The 26458-nt window shown below is 45.4% G+C and overlaps 1 protein-coding gene and 1 pseudogene across 2 annotated transcripts in view; both read left to right on the top strand.

The window, feature by feature from the left end:
* Positions 1–26458, top strand: part of LOC132830323 (protein spinster homolog 3-like) — a 142416-nt gene that overhangs the window by 76629 nt on the left and 39329 nt on the right. For both annotated transcript variants that reach the window (XM_060847931.1, XM_060847932.1), the window contains exons 8-11: positions 1924–2113; positions 8929–8994; positions 14729–14827; positions 16448–16619. In XM_060847931.1, coding sequence (XP_060703914.1) covers positions 1924–2113; positions 8929–8994; positions 14729–14827; positions 16448–16619 — 527 coding nt within the window. The remainder of the gene's footprint in view (positions 1–1923; positions 2114–8928; positions 8995–14728; positions 14828–16447; positions 16620–26458) is intronic.
* Positions 3862–3953, top strand: LOC132830620 (U6 spliceosomal RNA; annotated as a pseudogene).

Genomic DNA, 26458 nt, shown 5'->3' with positions numbered 1-26458 from the left:
TTTCCTGCTTAAATTTTACTCCTACTGCCTTTATACTCTTCTAAGGATTCACTCGATCCCTGCTATCTGTGCCTGACATCTGCTTCCTTCTTTATCTTAATCAAAATCTCAATTAAATCAGAGAAAACTATTTTGCAGGTACAGCAGGTAATAAGGAGGCAAATGGAATTTTGGCATTCATTGCTAAAAGAATAGAGTATCAAAATAGAGAACTGTTGCTGAAATTCTACAAGGCATTAGTGAGACAGCACCTGGAGGACTGTGTGCAGTTTTGTGTCCTCTTACTTGAGCGATGTAGTTGCATTGGAGGCAATTCACAGGAGGCTCACTGGATTGATTCCAGAGATAATTGTCTCTAAGAAGAGAGACAGTTTGGCAGTTTAGGCCAATACTCTCTCTGGAGTTTAGAAGAATGAGAGGCGATATAATTGAGGTATGAAAGTTGTCAAAGAGGACCGACAGCATCGACATATCTTGTAAGGCAATCTAGAATGGGAGGTCATAGTTTGAGGATAAGACATGGCAGATTTCAAACAGAGCTGAGGAGAAATTCCTTCTTTCTAAAGGTCATGAGTCTGTGGAATTCACTATCAGTGTGTGGTGGATGCCGGGACATTGAGTGAGTTTAAGGAGGAGATGAACCGATTTTTAGTTCATAATGGGTTAACAGGTCATGGAGAGCGGACAGGGAAGGGGAGATGAGCCATGATTGTATTGAATGGCCGACCAGGCTTGAGGAGCTGAATGGCCTACACTTGCTCCTATTTCTTATATTTGTATGTTCTTATATGTATGTTAGGATCATCACAGGGAAACCCAGAACCAAGCAAACCAACTATATCAGATGATCCTGAAATGAAGAAATTACCAATAGGACTGCACATTATGTAACTTCTATTTTAACATGAACCAGAATCCTCATAAAGTAAATATGATTTAACAGGTAAATCAGTATGAACTATAGATGACACATGGAGTAGCAGATACAAAGACTATGCAATGAGATTACAAGTACTCGTATTACTCCTTGCACAACTGCCCCATTCAACCTCCAGGATGTGAGGTCTCTCACTTCTCTCATGCATTTGATTTTTAAGTCACTTTCAATGCCAGGTCCACTTTACCTGAGGCTCCAGGACAGTTAAAAACCAAATGGTGCACTGCTGCAGAACCCCCTCATCAGTCTTAATCTCACTGATTCCCCAAAGACCTGATGCCTTTAATGAACCTTCTTAAACTATCTAGCCATCTTTGGTAAAACATTGGAATTATAACAGAACTGTCAAATTCACAACCTGTAAATGTGTCTTTTCTGTTGCAAACATTTTTGTTTTGACCATTTGCATCGCACCTTCTGATTATAGTGCATCCAGGGCAAGTGCTGATAGGTCACATGGGCCAGTATTTCATATTAGTTATTCATATACCAAAAATTACATTTGATTCCTTTACAATTGATATGAACTCTTAAACATTCTTTTAGAATGTTCTTCAAACCAATTACAGATACTTGGTCATTTTAAAACAATTACAGTTTTCCTAATGGTATTGTTTCTTGGTCAGTGAGAACCTGGTTTTACGAGGCTAACAGCAGAAAAACAAATTATCCAAAAAATTGTGGTGACTTGAACCTCAATGTATAACTTCCTTGCTACAATACTTTTTACACACACTTAATTGGAAAGGTCCTTTAATTCACTCTGATTTGCCTTAGGTGTTGGGCGAGCTTATCGTTTGGGAGTGTAGGGGGTTGAAAACTTGCATTTCTTAAACAGAGGAATGTAACAGATCACAGCACAGCCTGAGCATTACCAGGGAGGCTCGATGTATTGATGCTGTATCAGCTGATGCTGCTGATACTGCTGTGTGCCCATTGCTCACTGCAGTGACTCTATATTTCACCCTCACTTCTGCTTTGTATAGTTTAATATTTGGAGCCATAACCTGCGTGACCGGAATCCTCGGGATCGGAATTGGAGCTGCACTTTCAAAGCACTTTAAAAAGAAGAGTTCCAGAGCTGACCCTCTCATCTGTGCAGCGGGCATGTTGAGCTCTAGTCCTTGCCTCTACCTTGCCATTGTACTGGCTAAACATAGCACTGCAGCAACATATGTAAGTATTGATATTACTCTACACCACTCTTAATGAAACCCAAAATTACTCCTGAAATAGCTCTATACTACTCTAAACCTGATATTAATCCTGATATCACTGATATTATATCCTGATATCACTGTTTATAGTGCATCACTCTTACTATCACTCTATAATACTCTGAATTAATCCTGACATTACTCTTTCTATTACTGCTTTCTATTACTCTGGTTTAACTACAGTACTGCCTTTGTAAATAAGCCTCTAGGAGCTGCTCCGATCTACCTTAATGGCTGGTTAAGAACAACTTCATCAGGAGATCACAAGATGTGACCAAACTATTCATAAGAATTGCTTCTAATAATTTACATTTTTCATAAGAAGAAATTGACATTTCTATAGCACCTTCCACAACGTCAAAACTTCCCAAAGATTCACAACTGGTTTTTGAAATGTAGTTACTATTTTGATGCATAAAATGTGGCAATTTATACCCAGCAAGCTCCAGAAATTCCAGTGTGATAATAATTATATGATCAGTTTTAATAATATTGGTTGAAGCATAAGATTGGCCAAGACCCTGGGGAAATCTCACATTGTGCATGAGATTGTTTCTATTCCTCTGAAAGGAGAGGTAGACATGTGACCTCCAGTTACCACAGCTGTCATCTTTTTGAGATAAGTGTAACAAGGGAGATTTCCATTTTGTCCCCACTGACTTTCATCTTGATGGGGGCTACTTGATGCCAGGCTCATGACCTTGATTTTCTATTCTTCTGTGTGTAGCTCATTTGAAATTTTAAATAAAGGGAACTGTTCAGGAGCTGTGAGTTGGTAATTTGAAGGTGTGATCATTTACTGACTTCCTGAGACAGTGCTCATGTCCAATCTCTATTGATAGCTGAAACCTTCCTCCCCCCACCACCCCACATCACCCCTCCCCTCCTCCACATACACACACACGTACAGACAAACAGAAATGCACACACAGATAAACATGCACACACAGACAGAATCACACATACACAGGCAGAGAGTGACACATACACATTAATATAGAGACACAGACTGAGACGCAACTCAGACACACATTCACCCCGAGAGACATACACACATATAGAGACGCAGATTCAGACACATACACACAAACAGAGAGACACACAAAGACACATATCCAGAGAGAGAAACACACATTCAGAGTCACACACAAACACAAACGCTGGCGGACAGGGAGAGACACACACAGGCGGACATATTCAGAGTTGCACACACAAACAGATGCAGAGTCAGAAACACGCATGGATACAGGAAAGGAGACAGACACATAGACAACACAAACACATACAATAGAGGAAGACAACTGGAAGCTGAGTATTTTCGCAGTGACAATGTTATTCGTAATAAAATAATTTGGGGCCTTGCCCTGCCCACAGTTACAGCCAAAATCCCAGTATATCATTATACAAAGCTGCTGCATGGATACTGCGGAAAGGACTGCAACACACTGAGTGGGCAAGTGTTTACTAACACTGCTGTATTACCGGGTCTGAATGGCTGCTGAAGGCAGTAATATATCTTCCAGCCAGTAGATGGTGACACTGTATGTAATTAAAAAGTGAAGCAAGTTTAAAACCTGGAGAAAACTGAGTTACAGGTTCACATGAATACAGGATTTCATGATCTTTTATAGGCCCTGTCAGCACTAAGCCTAACTAACTTCCCCACAGGTGCCATCTAACCCAATTCCTGCAGGAAAAATGCATTATATGCTCGCTTCGGCAGCACATATACTAAAATTGGAACGATACAGAGAAGATTAGCATGGCCCCTGCGCAAGGATGACACGCAAATTCTTTTTGTGGGCGGCACGGTGGCACAGTGGTTAGCACTGCTGCCTCACAGCGCCTGAGACCCGGGTTCAATTCCCGCCTCAGGTGACTGACTGTGTGGAGTTTGCACATTCTCCTCATGTCTGCGTGGGTTTTCTCCGGGTGCTCCGGTTTCCTCCCACAGTCCAAAGATGTGCGGGTCAGGTGAATTGGCCATGCTAAATTGCCCGTAGTGTTAGGTAAGGGATAAATGTAGGGGTATGGGTGGGTTGCGCTTCGGCGGGTCGGTGTGGACTTGTTGGGCCGAAGGGCCTGTTTCCACACTGTAAGTAATCTAATCTAAAAAGGCAAACTTTTTCAGAAGAAAGCATTTCCTGCAATTTATCCCTAAAATTCCCTTCCTTTTAAATAATTTATCTCAGACTTTTCTTAAGTTAATTATCCAAATCGTATACTCACCAGTTCCTACATTGTTTTGTTGAAGTAAACATCACAGCCAGTATATACAAACACTAAGGATCTATAAGATGGGTCAAACAGCCAGTTTTACTTCTGTGGCATTCCCTGATTCAGTTTAGGTTATATTACTTACAGTGTGGAAACAGGCCCTTTGGCCCAACAAGTCCACACCGACACTCCGAAGAGCAACCCATCCAGACCCATTCCCCTACATTTATCCCTTCACCTAACACTACAGGCAATTTATCATGACCAATTCACCTAACCTGCACATCTTTGGTGCTGTGGGAGGAAACCCATGCAGACAGGGGGGAAGAACGTACAAACTCCACACCAACAGTTGCCTAAGGTGGGAATTGAACCCAGGTCTACAGGCATTGTAAGGCAGCAGTGCTAACCACTGTGCCACCGTGCCACATACAAGGAAACACAATTGTATCTGTACATTACACAGGCTTCTAGAACACGCCACTCTCCACAATATGCATAACCCACTGAGCAGAAACTTACAGAGCCCTGAATGATGAAGACGATGATGGGAAATCTAGCAGAATCCTGTGAGGAGTTAAACAAGACCTTTCCCAATGTCGGGACCAATTTGCTGCATGTTCCATCAGAATTCTAAGCACTGGGATCAGATACTCACTGGGGAGTGGGGAAATATCGCTTATTGGGAATTATTGCTCACAATCACCCCCAGTGGCTGCACAGTGGCTGATTGAAGTCACTGACAGGACTATGTTAATGCCATGTGCACGGATTTTAATGGAGAGTCCCTCATGCACAGGCATTGCTTCACACATGTATACGTCTTTCTATATGTCTGCTCCCAAGGTAAAGCACTCACATTGATCAGAAATGATTTCGACACTCTGCTTTTTCTCACAGACAGATCCACGAAAAAAGTCAAGTTCACTTACAAGCACTGTGCAAATGAGTGGTCTAATCGCACGACTAATGGCAGAAACTGCTGTTGGTCCAAAATGGATTTCTCGATTTCAGGATTTCTTCAGCAACATAGTTAACAGATTGCACACACTGAACTACTGAGCAACTGTGTGGAATAGACCCTCATAATACACAGACTGGTGTATTACAGCCTTCTACATTATAAGAGTCATACCTAATATAGAGTCTGAGAATTTATGAGCTTGTATAATTCAGCACCTACCATATATAACTCATTGCTTTACTACAGTTACAAAACTGTTATAATATGAGAGAAGGTGTAAGCTGTAGTGAGTTCATGGTTCAGGTTCATCAGGATGTTAAGGAATTGTGCAAATCCATAAACAAAACACCCGGGCAGTGTATCATTCTGCATGGACCTGACCCGGGCAGTGTATCATTCTGTACGTGCCTGACCCGGGCAGTGTATCATTCTGTGTGATCCTGGCCCGGGCAGTGTATCATTCTGTGTGATCCTGGCCCGGGCAGTGTATCATTCTGTGTGATCCTGACCCGGGCAGTGTATCATTCTGTATGGGCCTGACCCGGACAGTGTATCATTCTGTATGTGCCTGGCCCGGGCAGTGTATCATTCTGTGTGATCCTGGCCCGGGCAGTGTATCATTCTGTGTGATCCTGACCCGGGCAGTGTATCATTCTGTATGGGCCTGACCCGGGCAGTGTATCATTCTGTATGTGCCTGGCCCGGGCAGTGTATCATTCTGTGTGATCCTGGCCCGGGCAGTGTATCATTCTGTATGCGCCTGGCCCGAGCAGTGTATCATTGTGTATGTGCCTGACCTGGGCAGTGTATCATTGTGTGTGTGTCTGGCCCGGGCAGTGTATCATTCTCTATGTGTCTAGCCCGGGCAGTGTATCATTCTGTATGTGCCTGGCCCGGGCAGTGTATCATTCTGTGTGTGCCAGGCCCGGGCAGTGTATCATTGTGTGTGTGCCAGGCCCGGGCAGTGTATCATTCTGTATGTGCGTGGCCCATGCAGTGTATCATTCTCTATGTGCCTGGCCTGGGCAGTGTATCATTCTGTATGTGCCTGTCCCGGGCAGTGTATCATTCTGTATGTGCCTGACCCGGGCAGTGTATCATTCTGTATGTGCGTGGCCCGTGCAGTGTATCATTCTCTATGTGCCTGGCCCGGACAGTGTATCATTCTGTATGTGCGTGGCCCGTGCAGTGTATCATTCTGTATGTGCCTGGCCCGGGCAGTGTATCATTCTGTATGTGCCTGTCCCGGGCAGTGTATCATTCTGTATGTGCCTGGCCTGGGCAGTGTATCATTCTGTGTGTGCCTGTCCCGGGCAGTGTATCATTCTTTATGTGCCTGGCCCGTGCAGTGTATCATTCTCTATGTGTCTGGCCCTGGCAGTGTATCATTCTGTATGTGCCTGGCCCGGGCAGTGTATCATTCTGTATGTGTCTGGCCAGGGCAGTGTATCATTCTGTATGTGTCTGGCCCGGGCAGTGTATCATTCTGTATGTGCCTGGCCCGGGCAGTGTATCATTCTGTGTGTGCCTGTCCCGGGCAGTGTATCATTCTGTATGTGCCAGGCCTGGGCAGTGTATCATTCTGTGTGTGCCTGACCCGGGCAGTGTATCATTCTGTGTGTGCCTGACCCGGGCAGTGTATCATTCTCTATGTGTCTAGCCCGGGCAGTGTATCATTCTGTATGTGCGTGGCCCGGGCAGTGTATCATTCTGTATGTGCCTGACCTGGGCAGTGTATCATTGTGTGTGTGCCTGGCCTGGGCAGTGTATCATTCTGTATGTGCGTGGCCCGTGCAGTGTATCATTCTCTATGTGTCTGGCCCGGACAGTGTATCATTCTGTATGTGCGTGGCCCGTGCAGTGTATCATTCTCTATGTGCCTGGCCTGTGCAGTGTATCATTCTGTGTGTGCCTGGCCCGGGCAGTGTATCATTCTGTATGTGCCTGGCCTGGGCAGTGTATCATTCTGTGTGTGCCTGTCCCGGGCAGTGTATCATTCTGTATGTGCCAGGCCTGGGCAGTGTATCATTCTGTGTGTGCCTGACCCGGGCAGTGTATCATTCTGTGTGTGCCTGGCCCGGGCAGTGTATCATTCTGTATGTGCCCGGCCCGGGCAGTGTATCATTCTGTATGTGTCTGGCCAGGGCAGTGTATCATTCTGTATGTGTCTGGCCCGGGCAGTGTATCATTCTGTATGTGCCTGGCCCGGGCAGTGTATCATTCTGTATGTGCTTGTCCCGGGCGGTGTATCATTCTGTGTGTGCCTGGCCCCTGCAGTGTATCATTCTCTATGTGTCTGGCCCGGGCAGTGTATCATTCTGTGTGTGCCTGACCCGGGCAGTGTATCATTCTGTGTGTGCCTGACCCGGGCAGTGTATCATTCTGTGTGTGCCTGACCCGGGCAGTGTATCATTCTCTATGTGTCTGGCCCGTGCAGTGTATCATTCTCTATGTGTCTGGCCCGGTCAGTGTATCATTCTATGTGTGCCTGGCCTGGGCAGTGTATCATTGTGTGTGTGTCTGGCCCGGGCAGTGTATCATTCTGTGTGTGCCTGACCCGGGCAGTGTATCATTCTGTGTGTGCCTGACCCGGGCAGTGTATCATTCTCTATGTGTCTGGCCCGTGCAGTGTATCATTCTCTATGTGTCTGGCCCGGTCAGTGTATCATTCTATGTGTGCCTGGCCTGGGCTGTGTATCATTGTGTGTGTGACTGGCCCGGGCAGTGTATCATTCTGTGTGATCCTGGCCCGGGCAGTGTATCAATCTGTGTGTGCGTGGCCCGGGCAGTGTATCATTCTGTATGTGTCTGGCCCGGGCAGTGTATCATTCAGTTTATTACTGGCCCGGGCAGTGTGATGTCTTGTATGGAAAGTAAACCCTTTGCCTCGAGCATGATGACTCTTTAACCTGTCTTACAGCCGTTGGTATTTTGCTCTGTGCGGGATGCAAATGACGTTGTGCTGTCCCTTCCACTGACCAGCCTTCCTGTTTGACCGGCTTGTCAACCATCCCCCACCCCCACAATTCCTTTTGAATCTTTTTATCTTGAAGCATTAATATGACTGAGCTGTAATCACCTCATGAGCAGCAACCACTTGGTCTGTTTCCCCATCATCTATTGGTTACACTCAAATTCCAGTGACCGTGCTAAAGGTAGGGTATATCAAAAGCAATGATTGTCATCTCCCAACCAGGCGGCACGGTGGCACAGTGGTTAGCACTGCTGCCTCACAGCACCAGGGACCTGGGCTCAATTCCCGCCTCAGGCGACTGACTGTGTGGAGTTTGCACGTCCTCCCCATGTCTGCGTGGGTTTCCTCCGGGTGCTCCGGTTTCCTCCCACAGTCCAAAGATGTGCGGGCCAGGTGAATTGGCCATGCTAAATTGCCCGTAGTGTTAGGTAAGGGGTATATGTTGGTGTATGGGTGGGTTGCGCTTCGGCGGGTCGGTGTGGACTTGTTGGGCCGAAGGGCCTGTTTCCACATTGTAAGTAATCTTAAAAAAAACCAACTCCGTTGTCACTGCATACTGCCTAGTGTTGGATTGTCCTGCAGGATGACACTCTGACTGAAAATGCTTCTTTTTCCAAAGGTTTTCATCGCTCTGGGAGAGACCTTCCTCGCTTTGAATTGGGCAATTGTTGCAGACATTCTCTTGGTAAGTCCCACTCCCTGGTTCACTGCTGCGCCATTCACTGATTTGAGACATGTAATATTTTCTCAGGTCGTTCGGAGGTGAGAATAACTTTGAAATGTGCAATCTCTAATGTCTCATCAGATGATAATGATAAATTCAGTTTCATGTCCTTGTCCTGTAATCCTCGTTAAAGATCATCTGATTCTGAAGGAACTCTGATTGCCTCATGGCTTTCCTTTACCGTTACATCTTGGCTGAGTGAAGGAACAGGGTACTCAACTTCTGAATTGTCCACATTTTCCATTCCACGTGTCTGATCTGAACCCCCACTCCATCCAAGTTGTCCTGATTCCATAGGTAAAAGCAATGACTGCAGATGCTGGAAACCAGATTCTGGATCAGTGGTGCTGGAAGAGCACAGCAGTTCAGGCAGCATCCAATGAGCAGCGAAATCGACGTTTCGGGCAAAAGCCCTTCATCCATATCCATTGATACTTTGGTTTAGTATGTTTATTCTTATGTGTGTAGCCCTCATTTGTTTTTTTATTCATACATGGTATTTGGGCACACTGGCTGGGCCAGCATTTATTGCCCATCTCTAGTTGCCCCTTGAGGAGAAGATGGTGAGCTGCCTTCTTGGATTGCTGCAGCCCATGTGCTGTAGATAGACCCACAGTACTGACAGGAATTCCCAGTGACAGTGAAGGAACGGTGATGCAGTTACCAAGTCAAGAAGGTCACTGGCTTGGAGGGGAACCTTCAGGTGGTGGTATTCCCGTGTATCTGCTACCCTTGTCCTTCTAGATGGTAGAGGTGGCAAGTTTGGAAGGTGCTCTTAATGCAGCCTCGGTGGATTGCTGCAGTGCATTGTGTAGATAGTACGTGCTGCTGCTCCTGAACATCGGTGTTGTGAACTTTGAAGGTGGGGGATAGAGTGCTAGTCAAGTGGATTACTGAGTTCTGAATAGTTTCTGCATTTTCCACCATTGGAAGTAGTGTCTTTCTATCTAATCTATAGAAAGTCATGTGGGGTAGTGGGTAATGTCCCTGACTGTGAGTCAGAAGCTCCCGGTTTGAGTCCCATTCTAGGACTTCATAAGACAGCCAAACAGGCTGCATTTCAGATGTACAAGTCTTTCCAACACATACCAAAGGCAGAAGCTAAGAACAGGCAGGAGAGATTCTTGGTCAGCCTCCAGTTGGAAAGAAATTGGAGCCTCTCCCATCACTATCCATAGCTCCAGCCTAGGGGTCTTGCAGTGGTAATATCTCCACCTCTGGACCAGGACACCTGGGTTTTAGTCCCACTTGCTCCAGAGGTGTGTAACAACATCTCTACAGATCCAGACTGCAATGTGCAGGTATATGTGTACGATGCCAGACTTGAGTGAACTGTTACACCCCCACACACACCCTGTAAACCTATTAAATCAGCTTAACCACCACAATTAGCTCGTGTTTCCCAATCTCCTGTACTTGATGGGATGGCCATTTTCAAAAATTGACATCAAACCATGTTTAAATGGAGGATTGCAAATCAGTGTCTGGATTCCTCTTGTCAGTCCCACACACCCAAAAACATGAATGTCATGTCTTCAGATAATCCTATTGCCTTGTGCCCTGTTATAATGTCAAAGCCATTTACTTTGCTGCCCAATCCAGCTGGGTCATTCTTTTCGCAGGATGAGACAGGGGATATTCAATTGCAGTCAGGTTGCTGCACTCTTTCTTCTGTCCAAACACCACTTCAAAACTCTTGCATGTACCACTTGTTACTTCATCTTTAGTTAGCTGGCTATGAAAGAGGCTGCAAATCATCTGGTTTAGCCACTGGTAACTAAGCAATGGCCAATAGAGTTGCTGGTGGCGATCACTTATTGAAAAGATTTGACCTCCATGAACCAGTTTGAATTATCTGAAGGAATCAGAGAGAAATTTTCCAAGCCCTTTTGTATTTGAAGTTGGCCCAAGTTTTTAATCTGCTATTTATTGGGTCTCCCAACAAGTCAAGTGGCTTTGGGTAGAGTGAGGAGTGTATGCAGAAGCTAACCCTGTCTGTGGGAAAGTCTGGATGGCCAAACGTTTCCTGTCAGTTGTATGTTTGAGAGTTCATAGGGAGCAGCCCAGACATGGCAGCCATGTTCTTTCACAACAATCAAACAGCTCAAGGCCTTGTATCTCACGGGCAAAATAATTCCATTCACTATTCAATGCCTCACCAAGACAGATGGACACCAGATCTAAAGGCAACACCCAGAACTCAAGGAGGAGATTATTTTAAAAAGAGAGTGAGTTGCTCTTAAGTAAACAAAGGTCCGTGTTGTAATGTACTGTGAGATAATGCAATCCAAGAAGGTTGAACCATTCTGATGGAAATACAATATAGTCATCACAATAAAGGTACACCATGGCTTTCTGTTTATCTTTCAAAATACTTACCGATTTATCCCACCACGAGATTTGTAAAGACTACATCGGACTTGCATTCCATTCTAAGCCACCGCATTCCTGGGTTATTGTAATTAGTTTCTGACGTTGTACAATGTGGAGCTTTTTGATGAGCTGGAGAATTCCAGGTCTGAGGAGCGATTAGAAGTTGTTTTCTTTGGAACTCAGGAAACAGGGAGAAGAAATAATTGAGGTTTATAAAATTCCAAGGGCCTTAGAGTGGGTGGGATGGACCTATTTTGATTTACAGAAAGATCAATATGGAGCCACATATTTAAAATAATTGATGGGAGGATCACAGGGGAGGTGAGGAGCAATTTGTTCACCCAGAGATTGGAGGAGACCTGAAGCTTACTGCTTGAGAGGATGAGAATTGATGAATCTCAGAAATTATTTCCAAACCCTTTGTTTTCCAAATCAGTCTGAGCTTTTAATCTGCTATTTTTTTGACTCTCCCAAAAGATCAAATGGTTTTGCGAAAGGATTAAATTATTGGGATTAGAACAGTTCGGTGTTTGCTTTTGACCAGTGCAGAGTTAATGGGCTGACTGAAGGGCTTTTTTCTATGCTGTAGATGTCAATGACTCTAAGATACTGGGATAGGAAGTTGATGCCTGACAGAGCTACACCATGGGTTTCCACCGGGTGCTCCGGTTTCCTCCCACAGTCCAAACATGTGCAGATTGGGTGGATTGGCCATGCTAAATTGCCTATAGTGTCAAGGGCTGTGCAGGCTAGGTGGATAAGCCATGGGAAATTGTGGAGAGGGGGAGGGGGTTTACAGGGATAGGATAGGGGTTCGCTCTCGGTGGGATGGTGTTCAGAAGTTAGTGTGGACCCAGTGGGTCGAATGGCCTGTTTCCATAATGTCAGAATTCTATCTATCAGACCAAGAATTGGAAAGCTCGATAGGATGTAGGCTTTTTGCTGACAACAAAGGTAGGCTAAATGGCCTTTTTCTGGAGCACAAATATTCGTGTTTCTATCAACAACCCAATTATTCTCTCCTCGTCTCTTCAGTTTTGGGGTTTGGCATTTAGTTGGAGATTCAGCTTCGTGGAATGATATTTATTAGCCGGGCGGGGGTGCGAATGGAGGGTTTGAAGGTGCATGGTTTCAATGTATTCCATCGTCTACGTGAATCTTTCATCCTCTACTCTGGATCTATCCCTATGGAACACCCTGTCTGCCAACAGTGTTCCCTATGGTTTGCACTTTCCAGTAGACAAAGTGGTAGATTTCAGCGTCAGAATGTTGAAATGCTCAAGGGTAGATCAAGTCTGAGCTTTGTTGGACAAGATGGTGGAGGTGGTTTACTGGATTGATACCTGGTTTGTTATATGAGCATGAGGCTGGTTTCTACTGGAGGTTAGAAGCGTGATAGGTTACTTGATTGAAGTTTATAAAATACTAAATGATCTTGACAAGACAGACAGAGGAACGGTGTTTTGTGAGTGGGGTCCCCAAAAATCAGGAGTTGTCCTTTCAGGACAGGCCTCTTCTGGAGTCCTGTGTCCAGTTCTGGTTGCCCTATGATAGGGAGGAGATTATTAACCTGGAGAGGATTCAGAAGAGATTTACCAGGATGTTGCTGAATATGGAAGGTTAGATTTATAAAAATAGGCTGGGACTTCTTTCAGTGGCGTGTCGGAGGTGACCTGATAGAAATTCATGAGGGGTATGGATAGAATTACTGGTCTTTTCCATAGGATGGGGGATTTCAAGAACGGGGGCATATTTTTAAGGGGAGAGGAGTAAGATTTTAAAAGCAGCATGAGAGCCAAATGTTTTATGTAGAAAGTGGTTTGCATGTGGAATGCATGAAGACGTGACGGATGTGCGTACAGTTATAATGTTTAACCGACATTTGGATAATTACATAAATAGGAAAGGTTTGGAGGGATATGGGCCAGGAGCAGGCAGGTGGGACTAGTTTAGTTTGGGATTAGCACGGACTGATTGGACCGAAGGATCTGTTTCCGTGCTGTGACTTTATGATAGAGACGAAGAGAATTCTTTCTCAGGGCGTTATGAGATTTTGCCTCTTAAAGTGATGGAGGTGGGGGTTCATTGAATATTTTAAAAACAGAGAGGTGAGTAGACTCTTGTTTGGCGGGGATATTGAAGATTAACAGGGATAGTGTGGGAATGAAGTATTTAAAACACAGCTATATTGAACGGTAAAACAGGCTTGAGGGGTTGAATGGCCTGCACACACTCCTATTCAAATGTTCATTGTGTGGACTGGACAAGCCTGGACTGTTCTCTGTGAGGAAGATGTTAGCTGGAGAATTAATAAAGGTGTGCAGAATTCTGGCGAGTTTGGATGGAGCACATAAGGAGCAACCGTTTGCACTGGCTGCAAACCAGAGGATGGCGAATTAAGATGATTGATAAAGTCCTACGGTGCAGGAGCAGAAGCAGGCCATTCAGCCCATCAATTCTGCTTTGCCATTCAATGAGATCACGGCTGATCTGTTAATCCTCAAGGGCCCGACGGAATGATGAAGAATGTTCCTTTAACGCTGTAATCAGGAATCCACATTCTGAAAAGGCGGTGGAAGTAGGTTCAATAATAACTTGTGAAAAAGGAATTAGGTTAAGAAAAAACTCCCAAGTCCCGGCCCATGGGGCAGGAGCTGAGGCTGAGTTAAATTGGACAGCTCATTAACAGAATTGTTAGAGGCACAATGGGTCAACTTGATTTGATGATTGTCAGAGCCTTGAGTAACCATGAATCTTTATTTTCCCCTCCAATTCTACTTTGATTTAATCCCTGCCCTCCCCTTCACTGTTTGATCACACAGCATTGCCCTTTGATGTGAAGGGCACTGCTTGTCACTGGCCACTCGGGTGTTTCCTTTCTTCCTGGTGGTGGAAACTGGATAAAGATTTGTACACTTTGTGTGTTTCACCGTGTCTTACACCTGCACACACAAAACGTGGGTGCTGGGGAAAATGTAAGCACTACTGCAGTTAGGCGGTAGTGTGGGGGTTATTAAAAAGAAGAATATATATATATATAATATATATATATATTATATATATATATTTTGATTTTGAGTCTCCTCAGGAAAAAAAATAACCATGAACCCTCCCCACCGTGTCAACCTCCTTTGAGGGGGAATTTCATTCCATGGACAGAAATTCAGGGCAGTGTTCCTCCAGATTTCTGACATGTGGAGTTGGGTCAGACAATTTCACAGAGTCCAGCTTGGAGTCAGAGACCTGAAGGAATGTGTAAGTGTATCTGTGTGGGACATGTGTGAAACGAGAGTTGTAACTGCCAGTTTCTTTTGATTCCTAGTACATTATTATTCCAAGTCGTCGTTCGTTGGCAGAGGCAGTGCAGATCACCATCTGCCATGTCCTGGGAGATGCCAGCAGCTCCTACATCATTGGCGCTGTAAGTACCAACCACCTTTTCACTTACACCCTGGCCTCTGTTCCAGCGTGGACTATACAGGGAGCTCAGTGGCATAGCCTGACTGGCAATGAGGAGGAAAGGAAGACGTATTTATGTCTCACCTTTCACAGGTTTAGGCAGCTTTGTAGCTCTGGGCATTGTCAGACATACCTCTCTCAGATGACACTTTAAACTATTATCCAACTATTATTAAACTATATGAGGTGCTATCCTCACTCTCAGCGGGAGGTAGAGTCATGACACAGATCCAAGAGGGAGTTTCCCAGCCAATATGTACTCCCCTCCCCCTCCACCCTGCCATCTTAACATCCATGACATCTCTGTGCACTATTTCATTGCGGTTTTTAGATTAGATTAGATTACTTGCAGTGTGGAAAAAGGACCTTCGGCCCAACAAGTCTACACCGACCCTCCGAAGAGCAACCCACTCATACTCATTCCCCTGCATCTACCCCTTCACCTAATACTACGGGCAATTTAGCATGGCCAATTCACCTAACCTGCACATTTTTGGATTGTGGGAGGATTGTGGGATCTTGCTGTGCAGAAGTTGGCTGCTGCCACCACATCTGGCGCACTTTGAGAAGTCCTCAGACTTTATGACTCGAGCCAAGGTATCTTTTGGTACTGACACAAGCCACATTCTGCTGATGGCCAGGGGAGAGGCACACGGAACTCCGAGTTTAACCCTCCCTGAGGCAGAGCAGCTGTTGAAATACTGTCCATCAGAAAGAGTTGCATTAGCATAGCACCTTCCACAACCGCAGGACCACCCCTGAACAAATGACAGCTTTGAACTGAGAAACAAATGGTCACTGTTGTGACAAAGGAAACCCAGCAGGCAATTTGTGCACAGCACGCTCCCACAAACACTACCATGGCAACAACCAGGCAAGCTGTTTTGGTGAGGAGGGTTTCATAAATGTTGGCTAGCGCACAGAGAGTCCAGCTGTGCTCCACTTCAAAGCATTGCCCAGAGATGTGCAACTGTACCTGAAAGTGAACGCAGCACTGCCATTTAACGTTAGCTGCACTGTGAAGCATTCCTTCGCTACAGCGTCTCAGTGGCAGCACTTACTGTTGTGCTAGCCTGACTTTTACCCACTGAGCCCCAGCTAACACTGTTACCCACTGAGCCCCAGCTAACGCTGTTACACACTGAGCACCAGCTAATGTTGTTACCTGCTGAGCCCCAGCTAACGCTGTTACCCATTGAGACCCATCTGAAACTATCTGTCTGCTTTAACAACAAGAGGAGACCTTTTAGCTCCTTGCGCGATACCCTCCCACTGCCCCCGCGCCCACCTTTACTCTCTCTTCATGATTAGCATTGGATGAGCACCAGAGAAGTATTAGTTCTCACATTGTTCCCAGAGGGGGAGCACACCTAAGTAAAATGATTGGGCCCCATTATTTAAACAGGAGAAAGGTTCTCCACTAACCCATAAAGCTCAAATGTCTTTTGTAGGGGATGAGGTGTGTCACAGATGAGTTGCAGCCAATTGAGGGCAGCCGTGAGTGTTTCCAGGTCTCAGTAGGAAGAGCTGGACAGGCCTTTGTGTAGGGAAATGGTTGATTGTGTGGTTGACCTGCCTGCAGATCTCCGATGGTATCCGGAAAACCCGTCCAGCCTCGAGTTTTTGGAGGTTTGTGAGCTTGGAACATGCCTTCCTGCTGTGCCCTTTTATTGCTGTTGTTGGAGGAGCCTTATTCCTGTGGACGGCAAACCATCTGGAGGAGGATCGGCTGAAAGCATCACAGATTGCTCAAGGTAATAGGGTGGGAGTTCCATCGTGGGGACACCATGAAGGTGGTTGTGGGGACACCATGAAGGTGGTTGAATCATCTCAGTCTCAGGAATTCCTCATTGTAGATCATTTCTAATCAACCTGTTCATAGACTTTGTTGCATATTTCTGGTGAGACTTGAACCTGGACCCCTTCGGTAAAAGGTATGGACACTACAACTACAAGAGCCCAATTCCTCAGTGTGGTGCCCTAGTTTGAACCATCTTCATCAACAACCTTCCCTTCATCAGAAGTGGGGATGTTTGTCAATGATTGCACAATGTTCAGCATCATTCACAACTCCTCAGACACTGAAGCTGTCTGTGTTCAAATACAATAAGATCTGGGCAACATTCTGGATTGAGCTGGTGTATTCATGTTACATAAATGCCAGGTAATGTCCATCTCCAACAAGAGAGAATCTAACCATCCACACTTGACATCTAATGGTATTATCATCACTGAATCCCCCACATCCTAGATTCACCATTGACTAGAAACTGAATGGGACTTGCCATGGTAATTATCAAGCTACAAGAGTGGGTCAGAGACTGGGATTTCATGGCAACTAACTCACCCCCAACCCGTCCCCAAACCTGCCCGCTATCCTTTTCTAATACTTATTCTTCCGTTGGATATTGTTGTCATTTATTGCCCATCACTAATTTCTCTGAAGTGGTCAACCACATTGCTGTGGGTCTGGAGTCGCATGTGGGTCAGGGTGGCAGATTTCATTGCCTGCAGGGAATGAACCAACCGGGTTTTGATTAGAGTGGTGCTGGAAAAGCATAGCGGGTCAGGCAGCATTCGAGGAGCATCCTGATGAAGGGCCTTTGCCCAAAACGTCGATTTTCCTCCTCCTCGGATGCTGCCCGACCTGCTGTGCTTTTCCAGCACCACTCTAACCTTGACTCTAATCTTCAGCATCTGCAGTACCCACTTCTGCCCAGCTGGGTTTTGATGTCAATTGACAATGGGTTCATGATCACCATTACTGAGATTAGCTTTCCATTGCCAGATTTCTTAATAACTTGCACCAAAACGTACCAGTGAGCAGCGTGACAGAGTATTTGATTTGATTTATAATTGTCGCATGTACCGAGGTACAGTGAAGTACAAGCAGGTCATACTGTACGAAGTGCTTAAGAGTAATAGAACAGAGCGAGGAGACGAATGTAATGGTTACAGAGAAGGTAATAAAGAGCAAGATCAACACTACATTTAAAATTTGAAAGGTGCATTCAGAAATCTAATAAAAGTGGCGAAGAAGCTGTTCTTGAATCTGTTGGTATATGTGTCTCAGTTTTTGTATCTCTGCCTGACAGAAGAGGTTGGAAGAGATTATAACCAAGATGGGAGGGGTCTTTGATTTTGGTGGCTACCTTCCTGAGGCAGCGGGAAGTATAGGTGGAGTCAGTGAAGATTGGCTTGCGTGATGGTCCTGGCTGTGTTCACAACTTCCTGTAGTTTCTTATTGGTCCAGGGCAGAGCAGTTGCCATACCATGATGCATGCAGATAGAATGCTTTCTACTGTGCGTCAACAAAACTTGGTGAGAGTTTTTATGGACGTGCTGAATTTCCTCAGCCTCCTGAGAAGTAGCGACGTTAGTATACCTTATTGACCATGGCCTGGATGAGCGCAGCACCAAAGACACTTGAAAAACTGAACGCTGTCCAGGACAAAGGGGCCCACTTAATAGCCTCATTCTCAACCATCTACATCCATGTGTGGGATGGTGTCATGGTACTATCACTGGGCTAGTAATCCTGAGGTAAAGAAAATGACTGCAGATGCTGGAAACCAGAGTCTAGATTAGAATGGTGCTGGAAAAGCATAGCAGTTCAGGCAGCATCCGAGGAGCAGGAAAATCGACATTTCGGACAAAAGCTAATCCTGACCCTTAGATGAATGCTCTGGGTGCATGGTTTCAAATTTAACCATGGCAGATGGTGAAATATGAATTCAGTGAAATTCTGGAACAAAGTTTTAGCCTAATTGTAACCATTATTGATTGTCATGAAAACTCAACTGGGTGGCTAATGTCCTTCAGGGAAGGAAATCTACCATTGTCACCTGGTCTGGCCTGCATGTGATTCCAGACCCACAGCAATGTGGTTGACTTCTTACTGCCCCCTGGGCAGTTAGGGATAGGTGATAAATGCCAGCCTAGCCAGTGATGCCTATATCTGAGGAACATACTTTAAAAAGACCCTTGACCACCAATGATCAAAGCAGCAATGTGTACTATCTACACGATGCACCAAAGATCCTCAGATACCCATCATCTAAACCCATGAACACTTCCATTTAGAAGGATAAGGGCAGCTGATACATGGGAACACCAACACTTGCAGATTCTCCTCCAAGCCACTCACTATCCTGACTTGATGTGGAGGTGCTGGTGTTGGACTGGGATGGACAAGGTGACTAGTTACAGGACACCAAGTTATAGTCCAACCTCATCCAAAGAAGGGGCAGCGCTATGGAAACTTGTGATTTCAAATAAACATGTTGGACTGTAATCTGGTGTGGTGTGAATTCTGACCTAACCCTGACATGGAAGTATATCGCTGTTACTTCAGATGGTGGGAAGCATTTCTACACACAATGGGATGGGGTTAAAATCTAAAATATTCTCGAAGCTGGGGATCAGTACAAACTTTCATAACTGTGATTGATAGATGTTTATTCTACAGGATATTAAGGGTTCTAAACCAATGTAAGTAGATGCACTTAAAGTTAAGGTGAGCCAAGACCTAATTGAATAGTGTCCTCTTGTTCTGATATTCCATGGTGTCTTTATACTGGCTTCAACCTGAATGAGACTCAGGTGTTGCTGTACTCTTTCATGACATGCCAACAAAAAAGTAAATCTGCCTCTAGATAACAAGAAGATGAAGTCGGGCTCAGTATCTCAGTCTGTTCCAGTTCTCTGGCAGCCAAGAGGGGGTCTGGCAATGGTGTACACCCAGTTCGAGCAGAGACTGTATTGATCATTCCTCTGAAGAAACCCAGTGCACTGTAATCAAACTCACTGACAGTGGACGGCACGATGGCACAGTGGTTAGCACTGCTGCCTCACAGCGCCAGAGACCCAGGTTCAATTCCCGTCTCAGATGACTGACTGTGTGGCGTTGCACATTGTCTGCGTGGGTTTCCTCCGGATGCTTCGGTTTCCTCCCACAGTCACAAAGATGTGCAGGTCAGGTGAATTGGCCATGCTAAATTGCCCATAGTGTTAGGTGAAGGGTAAACGTAGGGATATGGGTGGGTTGCGCTTCGGTGAGTTGGTGTGGACTTGTTGGGCCGAAGGGTCTGTTTCCACACTGTAAGTAATCTAATCTAATCTATAAAGAACGGAAGTTATGAGATGGGGCAGAAAGAGCCTACAAGGGACTGTAGACAGATTAGGGTTAAGTAAGTGGGCAATAATTGAGAGGTGAAAATCTGGTCAAATGGCCATCCCTGTCAATCGTTGTACAAACCCATCTGGTTCCTCAATGCCCTTTTCAGTAAGGAATATCTGCTGTCATTACCTTGTCTGGCTTAAATGTGACTCTAGACCCACAGCAATGCGTGTTGGCTCTTAACTGTCCCCTGGGCATATCGAGATCCTCATGCTCCAGGGGGTTGGCACATGGGCTGCCCTCTTTCACCGCAGCCCACGGGTGACTCACCACACAGAGCTCTCCTCTAAAATACACACCGTGTCCGAGCGGTGGCTCAGACAGTGTCTGCCTCAGTCAGTAGAGTGTAGGTCTTGGGTATCTGAATGCACAAAGACTTTAAAGGGAGTGGGTTGGGGTGACCACAAGGGGTTTGCTGGGGTAAAGCTGTGTGATCATACTACCCTGTAACTTGTCAGAGTGGAAACACACTGGCACTCTGGATAGTTACAGCAGTGCTGGTTGCAAAGTGACTCAGTGATAATTCACAGAACACATCATCCTTTTCAGTTCACTGCTGCTCCCTCTCTTATCGTGCAGGTATTTTGGATGTGGGTGTGAGTATATCAGGGAGTACTCAAATACAAAGTGTGATTGCTGATAGCCAGAGACTGAGTGTTGAGAGTGTGCTGCATTGAATGGTGTTTGAGGTTGGTGCTATGCACTGGCTACGCGCTGGCATTTGGAGATGCAGGTACTTGACTGTTTTGTGAGTTCATCCCACTCTCTGTGGTGATGCAGCCAGCTCCTCAGGAGCCAAAGTCATTGCATTGACTTTGTGGCTACTTGGTAAAAACAATGCTGTTAACCAGATGCTGTAAACCATTTTCTGGATTAGTGGTGCTGGAAGAGCACAGCAGTTCAGGCAGCATCCGAGGAGCAGTAAAAGCCCTTCTTTTGCCCGAAATGTCGATTTTCCTGCTCCTCAGATGCTGCCTGAACTGCTGTGCTCTTCCAGCATCACGAATCCAGAATCTGTGGCTACTTTCACCCATTCCCTTCTCTGGATGGGCTCTTCGGGAAACCCCGTCCTCCCTTCCGAATTGTCACATCAGAGAACCTGGGAAGTCCCCCTCTAGCTTGCTGTTCCATTGGCTTGGTCTCAGACACATCGTTGACACCATTCCAGAGCCGGCTAGTGCCAGAGTACATTCATTGGCACCTGCCTCTCTCATACCAGAGCCTCCTGCTGAACATACAGCAGGTTGGCAGCATGTTAGTCACTGGGTGGCTCACTACAGTTATTGGCATGAGAGAACAGTGTAGCGTTTGATAAAACCTGCATCACGTGCAGGGTAATCACACCTTGTGTTCCCCACGCCCGAGAAACAACCATATCAATTTCTAACCTTTTAAATCTCAGCATTTACCACATCCAGGAGGCTATTTGGGACATTTCTTTGCCGGTCTTCAATTGACATAATTCATTCTACTTCCATTTCTTGACCTTTCCTTTAATCTTTGTATATATTTCCTCCTCAAATTCTCCCCGTGGATGGTAATGTGTTCTCCACTGAAATAGCCTGCCATGTAAATAAAATTCTTTTCATTTTCCCCCCTTTATGTGATTGGCAGTTGTCAGTCCATGCCCCCTTGTTATTGATTTTATAACCAACAGCAAATGTTGTTCATAATTCAAATAATCTCTAACATTGCTTTAACTCTCTCTTTGTCAGTAACCTTTAATAACCCTGTCAGTTCAGGTTTGGAGGTAACTATTTCTAGCGTACAGCAATGCCCCTCCTGCTGTTGTATCCTGCTGGGTTTTGGACTGTCTCTCAGTATTCAGTTGCTCAGCTTTGCTTCTCTGTGCACTGGGGCCTGGCCAAAACACCACTTTCTACTGGCGAAAGTCCATTGCTGCACTGTTCTGTGAATCTGTAATGGCCTCGAATTATCTCGGTGTTTCATGAAGTCTGTTTGCTGGAGAGCATGCTAATTAGTTTTGGAAGAGGTGACTGAATTGTAAAGTTCTCCATCCCTGAGGGTGCACCTTATGTTGGGGCTGCGTCTGTTGTACTAACGAGACGGTGTAAATTCTTTTACACAAGAGGGTAGTACTTGCCTACAATGAGATGCCAGTGGAGGTGGCAGAAGCAGATATGATAGCAAACTTTAAGTGGCATTTAGACAGTCACATGAACAGATATGGAATAGAGGGACAGGAACTGTGTGAAGGAAAATGGTATCATGGTTGGCACAGACATGATGGGCTGAAGGGCCTGCTCTTGTGCTGTACTGTTCTGTGTAACTGCCCAAGACTGATTATAAAGATTAGTCAATAATGCCACTGTAGTTGCATCATGTGATTACTGCATTGGAGGAAAACCATGTACTGAGGGCTCTTGTGGTACCAGTTGTAGTGTTCCCACTTCTGGGCCTGGAGGTCTGGGTTCAAGCCCCGTTTGCACTCAAGGTGTGTAACCGTCACTGACTGAACAAGTTGGTCAGGAAAATATCGAGGTAGAGCCTGGCCTTTATTTGTCTAGCAAGTCTTACACTCTAGTATCTGGCCTGCTGTTCATTGGCAGAGGTGAAACCAGACAGTGAATTATGAAGCTAGTCACGAATCCTTTCCTGAAGAATAGGTTTATTTACTGAATGCAGCCATATCTCTTCTGCCTACTCACTGAGGAGGATTTTTTGCATTCAGAGGATGGTGATTCATTGCAATTCTCTATCCCCCATCACCATGACGGCTCAGTCAGTGAGTATATTCAAGGCTGGGTTTGATAGATTTCTGACAAGGCCAATATTTGTGGCCCATCATTTATTCCCCCTGAACTGAGTGACAATATCACAGAGCAATTACGTGTAAACCACTGAAATAACTCCACAAAGGCCAGTATCCCTTCACCAAGTCACCCTTTATTTCAAAGTGCATAGTAAAAAGTGAGGTCTGCAGATGCTGGAGATCAGAGCTGAAAATGTGTTGCTGGTTAAAGCGCAGCAGGTCAGGCAGCATCCAAGGAACAGGAAATTCGACATTTCGGGCAAAAGCCCTCAAAGTGCACAGTCCATGACGCTAACCCAGCTAACACAGAGCTATGGTGAACAAACACTCCTGTTTATCTTTGTCAGCCAGTGCTCCCTGATTTGGCCCGGTCACAGCCCCAATTTTCTATGAGGTCTGACCTTGTTGCAATCACTACATCCATACGACAGTGGGTGTGGAGTCACCACTGCAGATTTCCTTCCCTAAAAGATATTAGTCTCCCAGATGTGATTTTGCGACAATGATTTTATGAAGGCAATTAGACTAGCTTTTAATTCCAGATTTATTAGGAGTGTGGCCTTTGTTATAGTCCAATGACATTACCACTTTGACACTGTCTTTCCCATTGTAATGTAATTGTGATGCTCTCCTGTCTGATCATTTCAGTATTATTCTCCTCACCCCATCACAGCCATTCCTCTGTTTGTCTGTTAATTGGGATGCACCACGCTCATCAAACTGTCTCAGTTTCTGTTTGTTTCTGTTTCTGTTTATGGATTGGCGTTGAGGTGCCACCTCTGGCACAGTTGCGGCACATTGATATCAGCCAGAGTCAACTCCCATTCCAAATACTTCCAGCAGCAAACTCAGTCTGACACCGACAGTGCACTGTCCTTGGTGCCATCCTTTGCTGAGGCAGTCACTTCCAGGTCCTGTCTGCCCTCGGGTTGGGCATGGGCTATCCCATTGTTATATTTCAGATCCGAGCTGCCTGAGATCCAGCTCCTTCAGGTACTACGTGTGGGGGGCAAGTAGAAATATTCAAGAGGCTTCAACAAATCACTGAAAAAAGGAGGTACATTAATGGCATCGTATATATTAGTAAGGACTGAAGTAATATTATAGTTGTACATGATACTGAAACTGGGGAATGAGGAGTTGTCCTAGGCAGTTCATTACAAGAAGGAAATCTGACAAAGAGAGGGAGAAGGAAGCGTTTGCATTTAGATAGCACCTTTTGAGGTCATAGGTCACCCCCAAGAGCTTTACGGCCACTGAGTTACTTGTAATTTGTACCCAGCAAGCTCCCACAGATGGCAAGAAGGTAAAAAGCCAGATTGTCTGCTTTCACTGATGCTGGTTGAGGGTTAAATATTGTCTGGGTCACTGGGGAGAATCTATTTATTTTTCTTAAAACTGGAATTAGAATCTTTTATTGGGAGGTGAGACAGAGCCTCAGTTTGATAGCTTGTGGACAGGTGGTGCCATATACAGTGCAGCACTCCCTCAGCCATAGATTATGTGCTCAAGGCTGTGGTGTGTGACTTGAACCTTCTGACTCACTAAGAACAACAATCTGGTTTTGATATAGTAAGGCGAGAGAGAGAACTGCTACTGAGCCACAGCAGACACCTCCATCCCAGAATTAGCTTTTGAATAAACAGAAGAGAAACACTGGTGAGAAAAGTTGGCTTCAGTTTTTATTGTCTTGGCCTCAGTTCAACTGCATTAAAACAATTTCTGCTGCAGGACTGCAGTTTCAGAGCCTCTCTAGAAACATAGAATGCCCAATGTGTAGAAGCAGGCCATTCAGCCCATCGATGCACACCGATCCTCCGAAGAGAATGCCACTCACACCCCTATCCTGTCCCTACATTTCTCATGGCTAATCCACCCACAATGCACATCTTTGGACTGTGGGAGGAAACCAGAGCACCTGGAGGAAACTGACACAGGCAATGTTCAAACTCCACACGACAGCGTGGAATCAAACCCAGGTCCCTGGCTCTGTAAGGCGGCAATGTTAACCACTGAGCCACTGTACTGCACTGGTCGTTTCAGGAACACTGACACTGTGAAGAATAGGAGGGCCCAAGTCCATTACTGATTGACTGGGAGAGATTGTGTCATGAAGTCTGAAGACCCTTCAGCACATATGCCCAGCTCTGCTGCTTCAAAGGTCTGTCTAGTTAGTTTCACCCCCTGGCCTTTTCCCCATACAGTCATAGCACATACAGCATTGAAACAGATCCGTTGGTTGAACTCATCCATGTCAACCAGATATCCTCAATTAATCTAGTCCCATTTGCCAGCACTTGGCCCATAACCCTCTAAACCCTTCATATTCATGTACCCATCCAGATGTATTTTAAACTCCACCACTTCCTCTGGCAACTCATTCCATCCTCTGTGTGAAAAGCTGCCCCTCAGGTCCCTTTCAAATCTTTCCCCTCTCACCTTACACCTATGCCCTCTAGTTTTGGACTCCCTCCACCCTGGGGAAAAGACCTTGGCTGTTCACCTTTGCTCATCATGAGTTTATAAACTTCTATAAGGTCACCCCTCAGCCTCCAACACTCTAGGAAAAATAGCCCAGGCCTACTCAGCCTCTCCCTATTGCTCAAACCCTCTAAACAGTTCTTTTTTTATTTAAACATTTTGAGTATTTATCTGATTTCATTTGTCCACCACTCTTTCAGACAATGCATTCCATATCACAAGTTTAGAATTATTTTTAGAATCCCTACAGTATGGAAACAGGCCCTTTGGCCCAATAAGTTCATACTGACTCTCCAAAGTGTTAAGCCACCTAGTCGCACATCCCTGTCACTCTACATTTACCCCTGACTAATGCACCTAGCCCATACATCCCGAAACACTATGGCAATTTAGCACAGTCAATCCACCTAATCTGCACATCCTCTCCCCTCTGATTTTTTCTTGCCAATTATCTTAAATCTGTCTTTTGGTTACTGACCCGCTGCCAATGGAAAAGAAAGAGGTTGGCTCTAATTTACTAACAGGTGAAATGTGCTTAGAATATCCTAATTTTGGTGTACATGTATTATACTTTGCTGTATAATGAAAAAGCTTGTTACAATCCACTGGGATAGTGCACTGGAAATTAAGCTCCACTGTTCCCAGATTCATGACAAATGTGAAGTTTTTTTTAGATTAGATGACTTACAGTGTGGAAACAGGCCCTTCGGCCCAACACGTCCACACCGACCCGCCGAAGCGCAACCCACCCATACCCCTACATTTGCCCCTTACCTAACACTACGGGCAAATTAGCATGGCCAATTCACCTGATCTGCACATCTTTGGACTGTGGAAGGAAACCGGAGCACCCGGAGGAAACCCACACAGACACGGGGAGAATGTGCAAACTCCACATAGACAGTCACCTGAGGCGGGAATTGAACCCGGGTCTCTGGCACTGTAAGGCAGCAGTGTTTAATGAAACTGCCAAAATTTCCAATCTGCCTCTGACTGATTACTGTCCAGGATAAAAGCAAAACACGTTGAGTTCTTTCAGTAACGATCAAACCTAACTATTTATTTGCAACACTGTTAACAAGAAGAGGATTTTCAATTCGAGTATCTTAAACTCTACCAGCTTTGAAATGCCTCCCCCTGATGTGCGCGCACAGCCACAT

The sequence above is a fragment of the Hemiscyllium ocellatum genome, chromosome 31 (genome assembly GCF_020745735.1).
Source record: "Hemiscyllium ocellatum isolate sHemOce1 chromosome 31, sHemOce1.pat.X.cur, whole genome shotgun sequence".
In the NCBI taxonomy this organism is placed as follows: Eukaryota; Metazoa; Chordata; class Chondrichthyes; order Orectolobiformes; family Hemiscylliidae; genus Hemiscyllium; species Hemiscyllium ocellatum.
Note: the sequence above shows the minus strand (reverse complement) of the source record. Positions and strands in the feature narration are given on the sequence as shown.